Raw genomic sequence first — 19,092 nt, forward strand, 5'->3', positions numbered from 1 at the left:
TCTCATATATTGTGGCTATGCTATTTTCAAATGGTAAGCAGCTTTCACCGAACCGCCCCAGCTTGTTGACTGTTCAAGGGGCTGAAATGCTACAAATATTTAGGTATTCTGATTGATGAGAATCTATCCTTTAAATCGCACATTGATAAACTGGTTTGGAAATTAAAACCTACTTTAGAAACAAAGTTTTTCTCACACCGAGTCAGAAGGCCCCTGATCTTCAGCCCAGCTGTGGATGCAGTTTGTCGTTGTGCCCCGTCTTTCATGACTGACTGTGGCTACAGAACACATCACCGCACTTTGGATGCTACTGCAAAATGTCCCTCTTTCTCACTTGCTGCTTTTTATCGATAAATCCATCCTTGGGCATCTTCCTGTATACTTCTGTTCACTTTGCAGGCTAGAAGAGCTGAAAGCTCCAGACAACTCTCAGGACATCACTTTGATGCAGGTCCCAAAGGTCAGAACTGAACCGGGTTAAAGGGCGTTTACATTTCCTGCCCCTGCCACTTGGAAGAATCTGCAGGACTGGAAGTCATCATCTTGTTACCTTGGGGCAATTTAAAGCTGTTCTAAAGGACCAGGAGATCAGATGACGTGGCTCCTGCAGCTGCCTTAATGTGTAATTATGGGATTTCTCATGGTTATGTATTTGTTGAAGGTTTCTGCTGCCTTGGCCAGGTCACACTTGGAAAATTGAGTCATTGTTTTTGCTGGTTAAATAAAGGATACTCCTATTCATTTACAGGCTCAGGGTCAAACCCCTGATTCTCTCACTGGAAGAAAACCTACCTCCCACTGACCTGAAGTGACCTCATCTGAATTTAATATTTTCAGCAGTACAAAATGACAACAGGTCAGTTTATTAAAGTTTTTTAATTTTAAAATAAACCTTTTTTTAAACAAAAAGGTATTTTTAAAAGGTGTTGAATTATATTAATCTTGTGGACACATTTGCAGCCAGCTTTGCTTCTTTTTAATTGTTAAGGTTTGAAACCCCTACCGCCTCGGATTAGAGAAAAAAAATTGTTGCATTCAAAAAGTAACAAACTCATTAAAAATTAAACTTTGTTAATCCTGCTATTGTTCAACCATAAAAGATGCATTTAAAGTAATAAAATCTAGGTTATGAATTTTTAGGCTTGTAGATCCTAAACACTACCTAAATTTTCCAATATTCTCAGCACTTTGTCTGGTTTGCAGTCTGTAGATAGTTTTCTGTGACTAAAAGTTAATTAAAAAAAAATACACAAATGACAGTTTAATTTACAAATGAAATCTTTATGCATTATTCTCTTCAAAAGAAATGAAGCTCATCGAATCCATAAATTGAAATTTGCCACCTGTCTGCCTCACATCCACACAAGGCAAAAAAACAGGCTGCTTGCTACAGGTTTTCTCTGCACTTCTACCATCAACAAGTCTTCAGAAAACATGCTGGATTTTTCCACAAACTTTTGCACCGAAAACATTTTATTTTGGTAAAATCATACAATTTGAACGGCCAAACACTTCCCATGCAGTGCAGTAGCCTAGAGGCTAATACAGAAAAAGCAAAGTCTACATCTAAAGATCTCCAGTGTTCTCCAAAGATCGGGGAACAAGTCTCCAGTTCTGCTTGCAGAAATTATGTGCAAACCTTCTATTCTTTCCCCAAGCAGCACCATCAGCTGTTTTGAGAAATTACTGCTGAAGACCTGCTCCAGAGTCAGAGAACTCAAGAGACATCATATATGCAAATACAACAATGAGAATAAACCACATGTTTGTTTAAGGATTGCCATGTGCCAGACATTAACTCGAAAAAAAAAAAAACAATTATCTTGATCAAATTAGACTAAATCAATAATGCACACATTTGGAGAATCTGAACACTTCTGCACCGATATGCTTAGGAAATTTGCTTTACTCCAAACCTTGGCATGTTTATTTAATTCCACTTTGAATTTTGAAGACCAATTAGTATATTTTAATAGATGACTGGCCCTGAGGAGGCCCTGAAACAGCTGTGGATATTATATACTGAGTCCAATGTATATCAAACATTTAAAAAGCTCACTACCCCGAAATATATAAATTTCACTCATACAGGTGACATTCAACATTCAAGTGCCAGTGTTTTTTGTACTGTCTTTTGGTCAAGTTTCTGAAACTTTCAAAGAATCACTTTGAGGCTTACAAAAATAAATATTTGTCAAAAATGCTTAATAAATTACACAAAACTAGCAGCAAAAGTAGAATCTAGAAATCTGTGCAAATGGCTAAATTCCCCCCCCAACTGCTAAATCCCCTGGTCCCAAATAAATCCTGGTTTTAAACGTTGAGAACCCGTTCCCCTTTGTAAACAAGCTGCGTTTTTCCCCCACAAACTCCTCACTAAATATTTGGAAGCTTAAGGACACATATCCAAGACATCTATATAAAACTCTAGATGTGCAATAAAACAACTTGTAAAACTTGATGGGCACGACGTACAAGGGCCTACACACACATATCAAGTAGCACCATTCAATCTCTCAACACTGTCAGTGCATCTGCTTTAGATTTAAAAAGGAAAAGTAAGGTTTAAAGGCACAACATACCTGATGAGGAGACAGAGCATATTATGGTAAAACACCCCACCTCTCTGCCCCTTAGTGGCTGCTCCTCTTTAAGAGGAAAAGCCGCCTCATTTTACAAAGCTAATTTTTTTTAAATGAATGTCTGAGCAGATGAACACCCAGAGAACCTGACAGTTTTATTGTTCCTTAAAGAAAGCGGGCAGACCTTTGACAGTAAGATCTTTGGCCACCTTCACAGTTTATGCAGCAACAAAAACCAAAGCCACTGACAACAGCGGTGCACTGAAAACCTCGCCCCACGCCTGCCCTGTTCCCTTACCCTCCCCTCCCGTGGTTGGAGTGCTGCTCTACCCCACCCATTTTTCTTCACTAATTATAGAAAACCTCTGATAATTCAAATGCCTGTCTCAAAGATGAACCATGCCTCCAACGCAGCTTGAAAAGAGAAAATGTTTATAAGTTAAGCCTGCGACTCATTTTGCGTGTCCTTTCTCCTTGACCAAAAAACAAAACACTTGCAAGCGTAGATCAGAGCCTCGTGGCTGCAGGTTAATTCGGTTATCACTCCACTGAGGCCCACCCCAAATGCTGTGGTCCTTTATGCAGCCATTTTGAACTTCACTTTCAAGATGGCAGGCATCGTTTGATACACATTTGTAAATAAACAATTCAAAATAACTGACTTAGTTCTTTAAATCTTTATACGCTTGCACAAATATTGTCTCAAGCAAAAAACAAAAAACACCGTCCACTTAAAGTAGCTAGCACTTGGTAACATACCAGCTGCCATAACACTGTCAAGTCAATGAAAAGGTTGGAGTAACGAGTTCCAGCATTAAGTTTCTTTGTTTCTACCTCAGCGATTGTTGGCACTGAGCTTAATGACTTCTGTGTTTAAGATTTCAAAAGGAATGGCTTTTCAAAAAACTACCATATTCATAAACAGAACCTGCCCAGGATAGTGTGAGCAACCAAAAAAAAGTTGTCTCTTAGGATTAAAACAGTTGCCTCACAGAGCGGCCCAGCTTTTTAAGTAAATATGGTAATGACTCCATTAGCTGTTTGACAATTTAAAAAAAGAAAAAAAAAGAAGGCTACATGATGTTTCTGTAATAAATTTGAGTTTCAAATGGAATCATGACTCAGAGCCATAATACCCAAGTGTTTGCCAAGGTTTGAATAAGTCCAAGCTTAGTTCAACTTTCTATTTTTTTTCTTGAAACAAAATACTAGTAAAAACAAATTTTGAGCTCTTGGCTGTGATAATCTGGTGAAATGAAACAAATTTCCAGTTTAAATTCAAAAGGCACAGTACATCAACAGGTTCAACCCCAGTTTTTTTCTTTTAATTCCCACAATAAGAACAGAAATACTTTAAACAATGAAAAGTCCGAGGTTGCAGTCGGACAATGCATGTTAGCATCCATGCTCACTTTGAGGTGTGCAAATCTCTGCAGGCTCCAGTGCTTTGCACGTGCTGGTGATTTCCTTTGCGTCGTGCTGCACTTCCTTTATGAGAAGCGAATGGCAGAGAACCAGGGTTGGTCATGTACTGTCAGTGAAGCTACAGGAGGGTTGTTACAGTCTGGCTTACGTTAACATGTGGTTTCCACTGGGTTGGCATGGCAACCTGTTCCTATGAGACTAGTTTCCCCACCAATCCACACTACCAGAGTGGTTGTAATTTCCTCCATAGCCATCACTGTTGTAGAAGTTGCCACCGAAGCCACCTGTAAAGACATTTTCTAATTTAAATTCACACAAATAAACCCTTTTATATGTGAAATGAATAATTTGTCAACAAGTAGAAAGGGGAAAAAATAGCAACTTTTTTAATATAACAGTGGTCTACTGATTTTTGAGGGAAATATTTGGATGGTAATATTTAGGCAACTTCTTTGTCTTCACAGTGACAATCTAAAGAATTGCATTTCATCAAATTAGCTGGCTCTTTTTTTGTCAAAGGTTTAGAACCACGATACTTTAGAGAAGTTAAATAGTCACACTTTAATGATAACCTTTATAAGTAAAACTGAACAAGAGTTCCTGACCTCCACCAAAGCCACGGTTTCCTCCAGCGCTGCGCCCTGCACGGTTGCTGTTGAAGCCTCCAGAACCGCCTGGTGTCTGACGGTAGTCTCTGGCTCCAAATCCGCCTGAGAACCTGAAAAAGACATTATTGAAGTTTAAAAAATATAGACTAGATACAAATCAGGGAATTCCTGATAACAAACTTGCAAAACAATGCTATTTCTTAATAAAGTTTTGTACAACAATAAAAGGAACAGCCATTGCACAGCACACTTTGTGAAGCAGTTTTTTAAAAAAAGAAAAAAAAAACAAAAAAACATTGTTCATCAAAAGTAATTGCGTTTAGTGATCAGTACCTCTTAGAGCGGCCACGGCTGCTGCTCTTGTGCTGGTGCTCGTAGGCCAGGCTCTCAAGCCAAGAAGGAACCTCCTGCTTGGCCTCAACCAGGATGTCCAGCAAATCTTTGGTTATGTTGCTGTTTTTGTCGTTAAAGAACGACGTGGCCAGACCTGAACAAAACATTTCGGACAATACATTATACTTAGTTATACTTAGTCAGCAACATGTACAATTCAATGCTACTTTGAAAAAGGAAGTAATCTTACCAAGGTTGCCCACACGTCCCGTCCGGCCAATACGGTGAACGTATTCCTCAATGTCACTGGGCAAATCAAAGTTAATAACATGCTTTACGTTGGAGATGTCCAAACCGCGAGCAGCCACCTGATCAGCAGAGAGGAAACAAAAAGAAAAATAATCTGGTAAGAACACTGAAAAACAAAGTCAAGGTTTTCCAATTTTCCGTTAGTAATGGAGCTTAACTTTTAATTATTCAGCCAAAGCCAGATGGATTTTACAGAAAATTAGAATCATACCATGTGCCAACAAAAACAGAACTGTACAGAAAATATAGTCAGACTTTATTAGAAAGTTCAGGAAAAACAATCTTTTAACTTTCGTCCAAGTCCAGAAATTGCTTACAGCTGTAGCCACCAAGATTGGGCAGCGTCCAGAGCGGAACTGATGCAGAGCTTCCTCCCGGTCTCTCTGAGATCGATCACCATGGATGCTGGTGCAGGCGTAGCCCTCTCGATAAAGAAAGTCTTCCAGAGCATCAGCTCCTTTCTTGGTTTCCACAAACACTAGAGTCAAAGAGTCTTTACCTGTAACAAATGATGAAAGGCAAGAATGGTAATATTACTGGCTTGTTGAGAAGACTGAAGTTACTCTGGGATCTTGCGTTTTTCCTCAACATAAAATTATTGTACATCAATTAGTTAACTCTGCATAGTAAGCAAATTTAAAGATAAAGCCAAGTCTCATCGAGTCTTCAGTGCCTGCCTGTTTATTTGAATAATTTAGTTTTGAAGTACCAAAGTCAATATTAGCTTGACATGAAACAGTAGGAAGTGAGACAAAAAGAAAGTAATTTTATGTGCATTTTCTACCTGTGGCGTTGAGCAGGTCCAGAAGAAAGGACCTCTTGTCAGTCTCCTCTACCCAGACCACCTTCTGGGTGATGTTTTCTGAAGTGGAGCCAACACGGCCTACTGCCAGAAAAATGTAGTCCTCCAGGAAGTCACGAGCCAGGATCTAAAAGTAAAAATCATTAAGTTAAGCAAGCGCGCACACATATACATATACACACACACAACTCAAATAACACATCCTAGAACTGAATGAATGAAATATTCTCATTGAATACTTTGTTCTGTACAAAGTTGAATGTGCTGACAACAAAATTACACAAAAATCAATGGAAATCAAATTAACTATCATTTATAATTATAAAACTAATTAATTTGGAGTCGTGCACAAAATTAAAGTGGAAAAACACACTGCAGGCTGATCCAACTTTGATGTAATGTCCTTAAAACATCAAAATGAGGCTCAGTATTGTCTGTGGCCTTCACGTGCCTGTATGACCTCCCTACAATGCCTGGGCATGCTCCTGATGAGGTGGCAGATGTTTTCCTGAGGGATCTCCTCCCAGACCTGGACTAAAGCATCTGCCAACTCCTGGACAGTCTGTGGTGCAACGTGACATTTGTTGATGGAGCAAGACATGGATGTCCCAGATCTGCTCAATCGAATTCAGGTCTGGGGAACGAGTGGGCCAGTCCATAGCTTTAATGCCTTCATCTTGCAGGAACTGCTGACACACTCCAGACACATGAGGTCTAGCATTGTCCTGCATGAGGAGGAACCCAGGGCCAACCGCATCAGCATATGGTCTCACAAAGGGGTCTGAGGATCTCATCTTGGTACCTAATGACAGTCATGCTACCTCTGGCGAGCACATGGAGGGCTGTGCGGCCCTCCAAAGAAATGCCACCCCACACCATTACTGACCCACCGCCAAACCGGTCATGTTGAAGGATGTTGCAGGCAGCAAATCGCTCTCCATAGCGTCTCCAGACTCTGTCACGTCTGTCACATGTGCTCAGTGTGAACCTGCTTTCATCTGTGAAGAGCACAGGGCGCCAGTGGCGAATTTGCCAATCCTGGTGTTCTCGGGCAAATACCAAGCATCCTGCACAGCATTGGGCTGTGAGCACAACCCCCATCTGTGGACGTCGGGCCCTCATACCATCCTCATGGAATTGGTTTCTAACAGTTTTTGCAGACACATGCACATTTGTGGACTGCTGGAGGTCATTTTGCAGGGCTCTTCCTACGGCCTCCTCCATGTCTCCTGGTGTACAGGCCTGTCTCCTGGTAGCACCTACAGCCTCTGAACACTACGTTGAAGTGTTCCCTTTATTTTTTTTGAGCAGTGTATGTATTACATCTTTCAGTAATCAACATACCTGAATCTCTTTCGGGAAAGTGGCACTGAACATCATGGTCTGACGAATTCCTTTTGGTGGCATTGTATCTTGCTCCACAATTCGTCTGATCTGGGGCTCGAAACCCATGTCCAACATGCGGTCAGCCTCATCCAAGACCAAGTAACTACAAACAAATATTACATTAACTGACTGATAAACACCAGAGTCAGATGTTTCAGTGCTATTTTATTGAGCTATACTGACTTGCAGTGATCCAGACCGATCTTGCCCCTCTCCATCATGTCAACCAGACGTCCTGGTGTGGCCACCAACAGATGACAGCCCCTCTCCAAGTCCCTGATCTGCTGGCCAATATCAGCACCACCATAAACCACGCAGGGACGCACACGAGAGCGATAGGCAAACTGGACAGAAGAAAAGAACAATTTGCTTTTTCATTTAAGACTTGGTCAAAGCGTAATAGTAATCATACAGAACAATCTGCTAGCTTTGAACCCACCTTCCTCGCCTCATCGTAGATCTGTAATGCCAGCTCTCTGGTTGGAGCCAGGACAAGGGAGAGGGGATACTGCTTACGACGGCCATACCTTCCATTGTCCTAAGGACCATAGAGAAAGTGTTTATTAGAACAAGTAAAAATCCATTAGTGAATTCTTTACTGTTCATATGATTTTCTTCACTACCTGTCCACTGTTCTTTGAGGTCTGCAGAGCATCTCCTGGTCCATCTGTGTAAATCTGACTCAGCACTGGGAGCAAGAAGGCAGCAGTCTTACCAGAGCCTGAAACAGGAGGGATTATACAAAGAGTTTTAAACAAAAAAAATGAAATAAAAACCTTCATGCAGAAATCAGTCAGTTTACTTTGCTTTTTGATTCCCCCTAAACTACAAAGGAAAAAAGCTTGTTGGTATGCACAGACTGAGAATGTCCAATAACACAAACCAGTTTGAGCGCAGGCCATCAGGTCCCTCTTGGTCTTGATGATGGGAATAGCATGCTTCTGGACAGGGGTGGGACGAGTGTAACGACTCAGGGTGATGTTCCCCATGATAATCTCCCCCATGTCCACATCGTGGAACTACAAAAAGATTAAACATGCCAAATGTGTAAAGGTACAAACAGAATAGAATCAGTTATAAGAACAGCTGTAGAGACTCACACTCTCAATGTGGGGAGGGCAGTTGGATCCAGTAGCCTCCACAGGAATATCATCATATTTCTCAAAGTTTATCCCAGTGTTGCTTCCAGAGAAAAGCTCACTATAGAATAAGTGAAAATAAAAGTTTAGGTTGAATGCAGACAAAGATATCCATTCTGGAATCTGTAACAAAATCTGCCCTACTTTTCCAGACGTTCATTGGGGGCAGTGGGCTTGGACCAGTCATCCTCTCTGGAGTCCTCCGCCCAGCGGCTATTTCCTCCACCAGCAAAGCCCCCACGCTCATACCTGTATAAATGCACACATTGTACATAAAGTGGAACAAAACCCATCCCACAATTTTACTTCAGAATGACAACATTTAAATGTGTTTAGGATGAAAATTTAATTATGTGCAGACTATTTGCTGTTTTAAAGTCAGAGGGGTTTAAAATATCCATTTAAAATAAAAATAAAGCAATACCATCACATAATCGTCAATTTGATTTTAAAATCACGTAAAACAGATTAATTAAAAAAAAGTTTAAGTTTTCATACCTTCCTCTTGAGCCAGCTCCACGGTCATTAAAGTATGTAGACTTGGACCGATCATTTCGCCCTCCAAAGCTGTTGTAGGCAGCATCCCTAGGAGGTCCGCCCCAGCCACCATCTTTGTTTTCATAACCTCCAAACCCTACATTGAAAGAATAAAATTGCTGTCATTCATTTACTTTGAGACTTAGTTGGCAAATCAGCTGTCAGGCATCAGATGCCTTTTCCTTACCAAGGGCAGAGCTTTTGTTTTTCCTCTCAAGAAAAAAGGCCATTAAAAGTTGAATCCAATTATTATGAGACTGAACTACGTAGCTATTTGCTTCTTTTATAGTTCACTTGAAATGTATGTGTACCGTAAAATGGTTTTATTAATATAAAATATAAACAAAAAAAAAAAACAGGGTGGGGGAGGGTGGAGCTTACGTATACTACACTGTCCATCTAGTTTGACTTTTTAAAGAGACTACAGGATCTCCCCACCTGCATTTTGCAATGGCTGATTAAACGAGCCTTCGCCCCTGTTACCATGGCAGGTGCCATGCCCACCTCTATCATTGCGAGGAGGTCCACGCCCTCCAAAACCACCGTTTGTGCGGTTGTCATGGAAACCATTCACATATCCATTGGTGCGTCCGCCATCCCATCCAGGTGAATCTTCAAAGACAAAAGAAAAAGCAGATAAGAACAAAGGAACCAAACTGCCAATAAACCAAGTACACATTTAAATGCACTTTGACCTCACGCGCACCTCTTCTTTTTTGTTTGAGCGTTTGTTTTTAGCCTGTCTACACACATGAAATGCATCAGAACCCAACAGACCAGAAACTGGAGTAAAAACTCACAAAAGCACATCAGCAAATCAGAATTTAGGGGAAGAGATCCCCGTTATTGTGACAAATTACTTGGAGACACGTGGGGTATTCAACACAACAATCTGCCCAGCTTTGGACAGCCATTCCTTTTTAGTGTCACGAACATTAGTTCTCATAATCTTTACCAACATTCAAATTTTGTTAGTGACAACATTATACAACTATACATTTATCCTGTCACAATCTGAAATAATAGTAGTTTGTTTAGCCAAAAATAAATAGAAATAAACAATATGTTTCTCGAAAGAATCTTAATTTACCCTAATTTCAACCATAATTTTGTGTAGTTGTGGCTCAGTGGTTAACGCAGTTATCCTCCAACAAGACAGCTCGAGTTTCAATTCCACCAGTATGCCACATGTCGAAGTGTCCCTGGGCAAAATACTGAATCACTCACTGCCTCTGATGTGTGCCTCATCGGTGTATGAATGTGATCTGAAGCACTGATTAGACTACAGATGATTTATTCAGATTAGCTTTGTATAGATGTTGTAGAGTGCTTGGCTAGAAAGGTGCTAGATAGGTACGGTTAGTGCTGGGCTATAACGATACATATCGTGGGGACGATAAAAAAGTGTATAGGGATATATTTTCTTTTATCGTTTCTATCATAATTGTATCAATGATTCATGTAAATATTTCATAACGTCGAATGTATTAGCGTTTTCACTTTGCATACATTCAGTTTATATAAGTGATAAATAAGAAGAAAAAACAACTATTTTGCGAAGAACCCCCGTTTTGCGACATGACGCTGCTTTACGTGTGGGTTTGCGACATGCTTTACGGCAGCGGCTCTCTGTGCGGCGCGGTGTTTTCACCATATTCTGTGACCCACCGTATATTGTGTCGGCATTTAAGTCAGAAGTGCTGAAAGATGGAGACGCATGAAGTATCAAACCTGGGGTCGCAACAAGTAGAGACAGCTAGCAGGCAGCCCAAGAAGAAAGACTTACCAAAACGAGGGGGATGTCTGTGATTTGGTTCAAGAAGTCCGACACGGAGCAGAAAAAGGTAATATGCTAACTCTGCTATTAGACTGTTTTCTCATCTGACGCCAACACAACAAACCTCTTCTATCACTTAAAGAAGAAACACGAAAAAGAATATTTAACAATCAAAAAAGTGCAAGGTCAAACAAGTTGTAAAAGAGCCGGGGAAAGTTGTGAAAAGTGAAACTATAGCCGGAGGAAGATAATGGAGTCTGTTGTCATGTGACACATATATATTGCAGCACTAAAATGCAGCAAATCTCATTTGTGAAAGTCCAGTTAGATGTCACTTCGAAATAAAGCTTGAAAAAAGTAAGAAATTAGATTATTTTTTCATATTTTTCAGAGAATAACTGACAATGTATGTAATTGGGGTATATTGTGATACATATCGTTATCGTGATATAAAATTATCCATATCGTGATATAGGATTTTTTACATATCGCCTAGCACTAGGTACGGTCCATTTACAGTCCACCGTTTATCTAAAATACATTAAAAAGTTTTACAGAAGACAAAAATGTGTCTGAGTTCACAAGCTTCTCCTTACATTTTTAAGTGAAGCAAGAATCACAAAACTAAAAGATGAATAGTCAGAGCTTGGATAATTATATTTCTACAATAACTTTGCTCTATGTACTACAGGTAATTCAAAAATTCCCAAGGACAGACGTTTGTTCAGACCTCAGTGAGATGCAGCCAAAATTAATTTATGCTCATTGTCCTACTCCCCCCAATCCTTTGCCACCTGACCATCAGCCAGTTCAGCAGGAATTTACATTTCCCTCTGTTGTCTTAGCTCCTAATGCATTCATGTTTTCCCTCTAATGCATGAACTTCCTACAACTGAATCAACCGGCCAGAAACAATCACCAGACTTGTTCCAATTACTCATAACCAAAATACTTGGATGAGTCAGAGCAATTTCAAAAATTAGCTAATCTTTTTTTTAAATTTTGAATAAATTAATTTTTTTAATGCTACAGATTCAGATTGAATGCCATTTAAGGCCTTAAAGTGAGCAAAATTGATGACTTAATGCTTTTTAATTTCCCATGAAAACCCTGTAACATTACCATATTTACAAACAATTTCTGATCAAATGACAAAGCTCAAAAAATTTGGGTGCTTAGGAGTTACACTCCTGAGCACTTTTATTTTAGATAAATGATTTTTATGTCTCATTATTTCAGAAACCTAAACCCAAATTTTTGATATTACTCAAACTGATAGCTGACAAACTTTACAAATGTGATCTCTGAAAACTGGGCAAAGCACAACATGCAGAAAGCTGTTGTGCTGACAAACAGTGCAAGCTGTAGTTTCAGTGCAGTGTAGTACAAAGTCATGTTTGAAAAAAATTTTTTTTTCAAGAAATTGACAAATCAAGGGAGGAGAAAAGCTCAACAAAATGAAAGCAAAGTTCAGGACTGAGACGTCAATCTTCATTCCTGGCAAATATGACACATGGGACTTAATATTTTAAAATAATGTACATTTTTGGTATCAATTAACTTCATAACATCCAGGACAGAAGATAAAGTAGTACACCCGGGCACAAAGAAAAAGCAGGTTGCAAACAACTAACCGTAATTTTTCTTTTAGCCATCTGAAAATGCCAAAGCCAATCATTGTCACCTAATTATCAGGACTGCTCACTGTACACAAATTTCTTTTGCAGAGAAAACAAAAAATAAATGATCAAAGAAAATCGCTAATGAGCAGTCATCACAAAAGCCAATATGAACAAAGGCCCTCATCAACCTAATCAATAAATCTAATTAATGTTTTAAAGAGAGGCACAGACAAAGATTTAGAGATCATAACTCAGAACAGCTCGCGTTTGACTGTGAGGAGGAATAACCAAAATTCAGTGGAGCGTTTCAAAATTTAACACAAAAATATAATAAATGTCCAATTGTAACTTTTGACTCAAAAAAGGGTTTAATAACATGTTATTGGACAAAACAGGTTTGTCATAATTCTTTCACAGCCCAAAAAATGATTAGTTAGCCACACAAGTGATACAGTGCAGTCTGTAAGGTACCATCCCCATGCATCAAAAGCATTTGCAAGCACTGACAAGTGTTAGGGTCAGACTTGTGCTGTTTTCACCAAACTACTATTACAATGCAAGTGCACACTGTGTGTGCCTTAAGTGTTCAATTCTATTTACTATGAAAGTGTGCCAACAAGTAGAAGGCATAACATGCAGGTGGAGGTCAAGATATACCACATCTGTTTCGCCAACCACCAGTGTAGGCATGGTAAAAGGCAAGCTCTTGAGAGGCCAGTCTTGGGTAACCTGAGCACAAGTAGGGAAGGATGCTATAAAAAGATTCACCCAGCAGTACTGGCTCATGCAGTTTTCAGTTTTGGGTTTGACTTTGCACAATAGTTACCAATGTGACAGTCATCCCATCCTGAAGTACAGTTATTTCTCTGTGTTTGCTGGCACTCAGCCTGCCATGGTTGTGGGCACTGCTTAGATGAAACTTGGGGGAAGATTGCAGATAAAATATAGGCATAAATGTATAGTGGAAAACAAGTGAAAGAATTTGGTTCAATAGCTTAAAAAATTTAAATGTTAAAAAGTGATCCTTATGCTGACATCGTTTTCTACACTTTCCCTACAAGTATTTAGTTTTGACTACAAGAACTTCAGCCTAGAGAAATGCACCTAATAATCCTCAATTTACCATTTACCTAACATTATCCTTCCTCACACTGGCTCTGCTGGTGTGTAAAATGGATATTTCATGCATCTGAAAATGCAATTTGCCCTCAGCAAAAGCAGACAGAAGGGACTTACAGAAATTTACGGGTGCCACTGAATAACCGCACTGTCTACCAGCGGAATAAGCATTTCCTGCTGTGGAATAAGAAAACAGTGAAACGAGAAAAATGGTCAGGTGTGCACTGACACAGTACCAGAAATACTAATTTGTTTTAATGTGAAAATATTTGACAACAGAGATTGGTGTGTTCTTATTTAAAGAACAGAAACACTTAAAACTATCTCACATTTTCCTCATCCTGACCAAACAAAAAAAATTTAAGGTATACATCTCCTAAATTAACCCATTTCAAGCCCACCCTGTATCAGAGCAGCCAACAGCCAACACTCTTTGTTTAGATGAAAGACATTGCATCAGCCAAAAAACGAACTCCAAGAAAATTTAATCCATGAAAACAGTTTAGAGTCAACTGAAATTAGCCCCATTCTCCAATTTATGGGCAGTCTGGGGTGAAAATTCAAGGCTGAAGCAAACATACAATACCATTTGCCCTACTTTGTCTGCCAAAATAAGCAATCATGCACAGAAAAAACCAATTGGACGTGGATTTCTTTGTTCTGTGCACCAGTAAAATGCTCTGCTAGTCATCAACTTTTTGTCTTGACTGGTAATCAATATGTTCAAAAACATATTGTAAGCTTTTATGTTCCCCTCTCAATTGTGCTTGCTTTTACCATGCTCTGATGGGCTTCGAGACCAAATTTTTTTCTTCCCAAAAGTCATTCAGTTCAGATGATTTACTCACCGTTTTTGGAAGCATCTTTGTTCCTTAAGTGAGGTGGAATGTAACGCCCTGGAAGGGGAAAAAAATATGTTTATAAAACTGAAAACATTCACTAAACTTTAAATGTATATATTTGAGTCAAAAGACCAGTTATTTAAATCAAAAACAGACTATTAAAGATAAAAATACCAAAAAAAAAGCCTTCAGACAAAAATAGCTTGCCAGCAAAAAAGGTTAAATTGCATCAACTTGAACAACAAAATAAATATTCCAAATAAACTACTGGTACTTTTTCTTTTGTTGTGGACTTTTTAAAGTCAGACCTTCATTAGGATTTTGATACAATCAAGACGAAGGGGACATTTCCATGCCCCGCCACTAGTTGCACACAGACACCAGTCTTTTGAGCTTGGAAGCAGGTTCATCCAAAATGGTGAATACACAGACGTTTGTTTGGACCAACAGTAAGGTTGAGTTGCTACTACATATTGAAAAGGGTGAGCAACAAACAGCCCTCTGCTATCTGTCATCATTGTTGTTGATCTAGTTTGCATGAACCAAACAGCTATTGACTGCTGCCGTCTGTGGTGCGCACGTGCGATTTCACACTTTGCAGCTTCCTTTGAAATGCAAACGTGAGGGTCAGAAAAGTTCCCCTCTGAGACCGGGGTGCAAAATGTTTCAGTGTAAGAATCTGACTGCTGTTGTTTAAAGGAATGGATGAACATAAACAAATAAATGTTAGTTTTACTGAAAAACAGGAGCTGGTTACACAAGGCTAAGGGCACATTTTATATAAATAAGTTAATGAGATGCAATACTTACTACCACTTCCTCCGCCTTGTCCGTCAGCAGAGTTTAAGTCTAGGGCAGCAAGCTACAAACACACAAAAAAGCCTTTTAAAATTACACTGTAAACATCTTCAATATTTGTGATTCAGTATCTTAAAAAAGTGAGGTCACTAGGATTATCAGATACTTCAAGTGTTTATTATATTATATTTGCTCATTATATTGGTTTTCAAACAACTCCTTCGTGAGTTACACATTTTTATAGCCAAACTGTGAAACCCCATCCTCAAATTATAGAATAAAATTTACAAATTAGCTGTTCAAGAAATATGTTGGAAACCTTTTAACCAAAAATGTCACTCTGTTATGATGCAACTGGTGAGACCATTTTAAAGAAGGTTTTTATATTATTTGCCTTGATTTGATTTACTGCCTTTCTTTTTGTGAAATTCTATGGGCAACCCATGTTACTTACAAACTAAACCTAGATTGCCATGTCGCTAATATAAACGTTTGTGCCTACAACCGCACTCAAATTACTGAGAAAAGTTGGGTTTTAAATAAATAAATTAAAAAAAATGTTTTTAGTGTTTTGCTGAAAAGTCCAAAAAAGTGAAGTGTAAATTTTACTTCCATGGACTGTTTATTAGTGATGGACCAATTGAACCGAAGCTTCAAATCACCAAGCAGGAAGGCAGGCAGTACTTTATCAGAAACAAATGTCATACGAACGAACATAGAAGCTGAAACAAACCTATTTTTTTATACATATTTTCCTTTACCCCTTTGTGAAGTTCCCTGATGAAAACATCTGAAATTAAATGAATATTTAACAAAACAGCTGATGCCACTGGTAAGGTACAACAGAACATAAATGAGGTCTAAGGTTTCTCTGCAGTGCAAAACTAAAAAAATAAAGTTTAAGAAACTTTTATATCTTTTAAAGTGTTTATATTACACAAAAACAAAATTACACGCACACAAATACATGTGTCCATTCTTACAGTTGCACATTCCTACTAACTAAAAATTTATTAGAGGACTTAAAAAAAAAAAAAAAAACTAGAGCTGTGTTGTTCCAACACCTTAGAAACCAATTAAAACATTGCATAATTGTAAGGATTTTGACTCAAGCCATTTTTCTTTCTTTGTCGCAAACTTTTGATCAACAGGGGGAGCTGCTGAGCACTTGAAGCCTCGGGGAATGAACCATTTACTAACACAATTGGCTGGAAAGCTTCATTGCGTCACAAAGCTTCGTCGACCACTACTACTTTTTACTTTCACGGACTTTTCAACGAAACACTAGAGGTGGTGTATAAAGTTTTACACTTAAGCATCTTTGGATTCAAAACAGTTACACAACTACTAATAAAATCTTATTAGGTAACAGTACAAACAGAACTTCGTATTTAGGTCATAAAACGTCGCACGGCCCACATAACCATCGGGCCGACCATTTTTGTTAGACAACCTGATAAAATGCTCTTTGAAAATTACTGAAACAAGTTATTATTGTGCGTGTTGACAAATATATTTATTAAACGTCATCTAGAACCAACAACATATATGAATTTTATAATGGCGTGTGAGAAATATAACTTGGTCGTCAAAAAACGCTGCCAACATTTTTTCCTGCGCCACGTTTCAGGCTGACAAGGCCTCACATTACGTTAGAAAGCCGGCCGGGTCTTAAATGTCAACTAACCGGGTAATTTTCCATTTCCTCTGACAGAGTCTCGTCAAATGTGGCATGTTTAGCATATTAAAGTTGGTTTAGGACTACAATTAACCGAAGTGAAATGGCAAATTCGTAATTTCAAAACTTAATATGAGAGTTCAGTGGAACAGAACATCGAGTTCCGCCATCACGATGTTTCTGCTCCGACATTTTAGCAGCCGCTGCGTTAGCTTAGCTTCAGGCTAATGAAGCTCCTGACTTTAACGTCGAAACTACATCTATTTTTTGATAAACTTAATATAGAAAGATGATAAGGTAAAAGTACTTACCTGCTGATCTAGACCGTGTGGATTATCAACGACAACATGACTCATAACTAAAGAGAGTGATGGGGGATTATTATATGAAGAGAAAGGATTTTCTTTGTTAGCGCTACCGGCTTGAGCTCAAACAACGGCAACAGCTTTCTATTTTAAATAAATTTATACGCGACTTTAGACCGACAGTTACTTCTACAGTAAAGTGAACGCACTGCTTCTCTTCAGATATATAAAAAGACGTTGTTTGAAATCTAAATTCAATTGTTTCAAATTTAACGACTACTGCGGAGCTACTGAGCTGAACCCCCTCCTGGTTGCTGGACCGTCGCGGAATGAGACATAGGTTGTTACGGTAGCGCGAGATATCACCTCTGTAACCTCACGCCTGCGTCTCAAGTCGAAATCTCGCGATATTTTACTTTTTTTAATCTTTGATCGACAGCTTGGCTATCATGAACGTTATGTCCTATTTCCAGGTACTCAAGTAAGCAGAACGTGAAGTGTTTCTTCGGAGCTTCATTTGTACTCTATTGATTGTAAACTAAGTTGTATACGAACAAGATTGACTACACGTCTTTAAAAACCTTGAAACAAAATATCTTCAACATTTTTAATTTAGTCGTTCATGGATAAACCTAGTTCCCGTTTTTTAATGACACAACATTGCTTCAGTTTTATTTTTAATGTTACCATGCCTCCTACACATGCAAAGTGGTGTTATTACTAACACCATTTTCTTAATATTTGTTTTTATTTTAGTATCCGTTGGAAAAATGAGCTGGAACTTAAAATAAATGTGTGCACATGTTCCGGCAGCCCTACATACTTGTCTATTAGCCCATTTTTTAGAATTAAGTTGATTTTTCTTCCTTAATCTAATGTAACTTGTGTTGTGTTATGATTTATTAAATTTAAAAAACTGAACTATAAAGTCAACTTGATAAACCTGATAATCTTCTCCTTCAAGGAGGGATTTTTCTTTCATTGCAAGCAGGCCAATAAAACAAAACATATTATAAAGACAATTATCACTTGTAATACTATCCTTTGGACTTTAAAAATATAAGTAAATACTACCAAGCAAAGAAAGAACAGACAGGAAGTGTCTGAGTTGATCAGTAGATTGAAAAAAAAAAATGAGCTGAATTTTCTGTTGTACTTATTTTAATGCATCATTTTTTTGTAAATTGATGATGAAAGTAGATCATACATTCATCCATTTGCTTTTCCCACTTCTGCTCTCTGGGTTGCGAGGAGTCAGTGCCCGTCTCCAGCCATCACTGTGCGAGACGTGGGGGACACCCTGGACAGGTCGCAAGTCCATCACAGGTCCGTAGATTTGATTGAAACTTCAGAAAGTAAGGACTGAATGTACATCAGCAACCGATTCACGTCTGGAGCCAACCCAATTTAAGATCGCCATCACAGCAAAGTGACCTTAGCCAAAACAAAAATGACTAAAGCTCGGTATAATTTAGATACTGAGCTAAAGTTTAATGTGGTAGTAGCTGAGCATAATTTCCAACACATACTTCAAGAGCTAATACTTCTTGCAATATTGCTTGGGATTGCTCAGTGTTATTTTAACATTTAACAACTAAACAGTTTTTACACCATCATTTCTCAGCATAAGATGAGCTTAATTTAAAACTCTGGTATAAAAGAATGTCTTTATTTTATTTTTTTTATTCAATCTGAATATCTATGAGTTTCTCCTCTCATTGGTTCATCTCTTATAGACTTTTTAAAATCTTTTTTCCAAGTATTCATCAGAGGAATTTTAATTGATGTACAGCTTCATGTTTGTGGAACTTGTGACTTCATCTGCTCAAC

The 19,092-nt window shown here is 38.6% G+C and overlaps 1 protein-coding gene across 5 annotated transcripts; it reads right to left on the reverse strand.

The window, feature by feature from the left end:
* Positions 1–1,260: 1,260 nt before the first annotated feature.
* On the reverse strand, positions 1,261–17,607 carry ddx3xa (DEAD-box helicase 3 X-linked a). Of its 5 annotated transcripts, none has more exons than XM_037976159.1 (21): positions 17,269–17,607; positions 15,292–15,343; positions 14,488–14,535; positions 13,757–13,813; positions 13,347–13,439; positions 13,178–13,249; positions 9,626–9,733; positions 9,083–9,218; positions 8,729–8,833; positions 8,546–8,645; positions 8,329–8,464; positions 8,069–8,166; positions 7,885–7,983; positions 7,629–7,789; positions 7,404–7,548; positions 6,042–6,186; positions 5,575–5,756; positions 5,199–5,316; positions 4,949–5,102; positions 4,613–4,725; positions 1,261–4,291 (listed from the first exon to the last, which is right to left on the reverse strand). In XM_037976159.1, exons 1-21 carry the CDS (start codon positions 17,311–17,313, stop codon positions 4,206–4,208), a joined length of 2,253 nt encoding a protein of 750 aa, XP_037832087.1. In that variant the 5' UTR covers positions 17,314–17,607; the 3' UTR covers positions 1,261–4,205. The 5 variants fall into 5 exon arrangements, with proteins under 5 accessions (XP_037832087.1, XP_017284568.1, XP_017284569.1 ...); XM_017429079.3 differs by having other exon boundaries at positions 13,757–13,816; positions 17,269–17,605; XM_017429080.3 differs by lacking the exons at positions 13,178–13,249; positions 13,347–13,439 and having other exon boundaries at positions 13,757–13,816; positions 17,269–17,606.
* Between the last annotated feature and the right edge of the window lie 1,485 nt (positions 17,608–19,092).

The sequence above is a fragment of the Kryptolebias marmoratus genome, linkage group LG6 (genome assembly GCF_001649575.2).
Source record: "Kryptolebias marmoratus isolate JLee-2015 linkage group LG6, ASM164957v2, whole genome shotgun sequence".
Taxonomy (NCBI): Eukaryota; Metazoa; Chordata; class Actinopteri; order Cyprinodontiformes; family Rivulidae; genus Kryptolebias; species Kryptolebias marmoratus.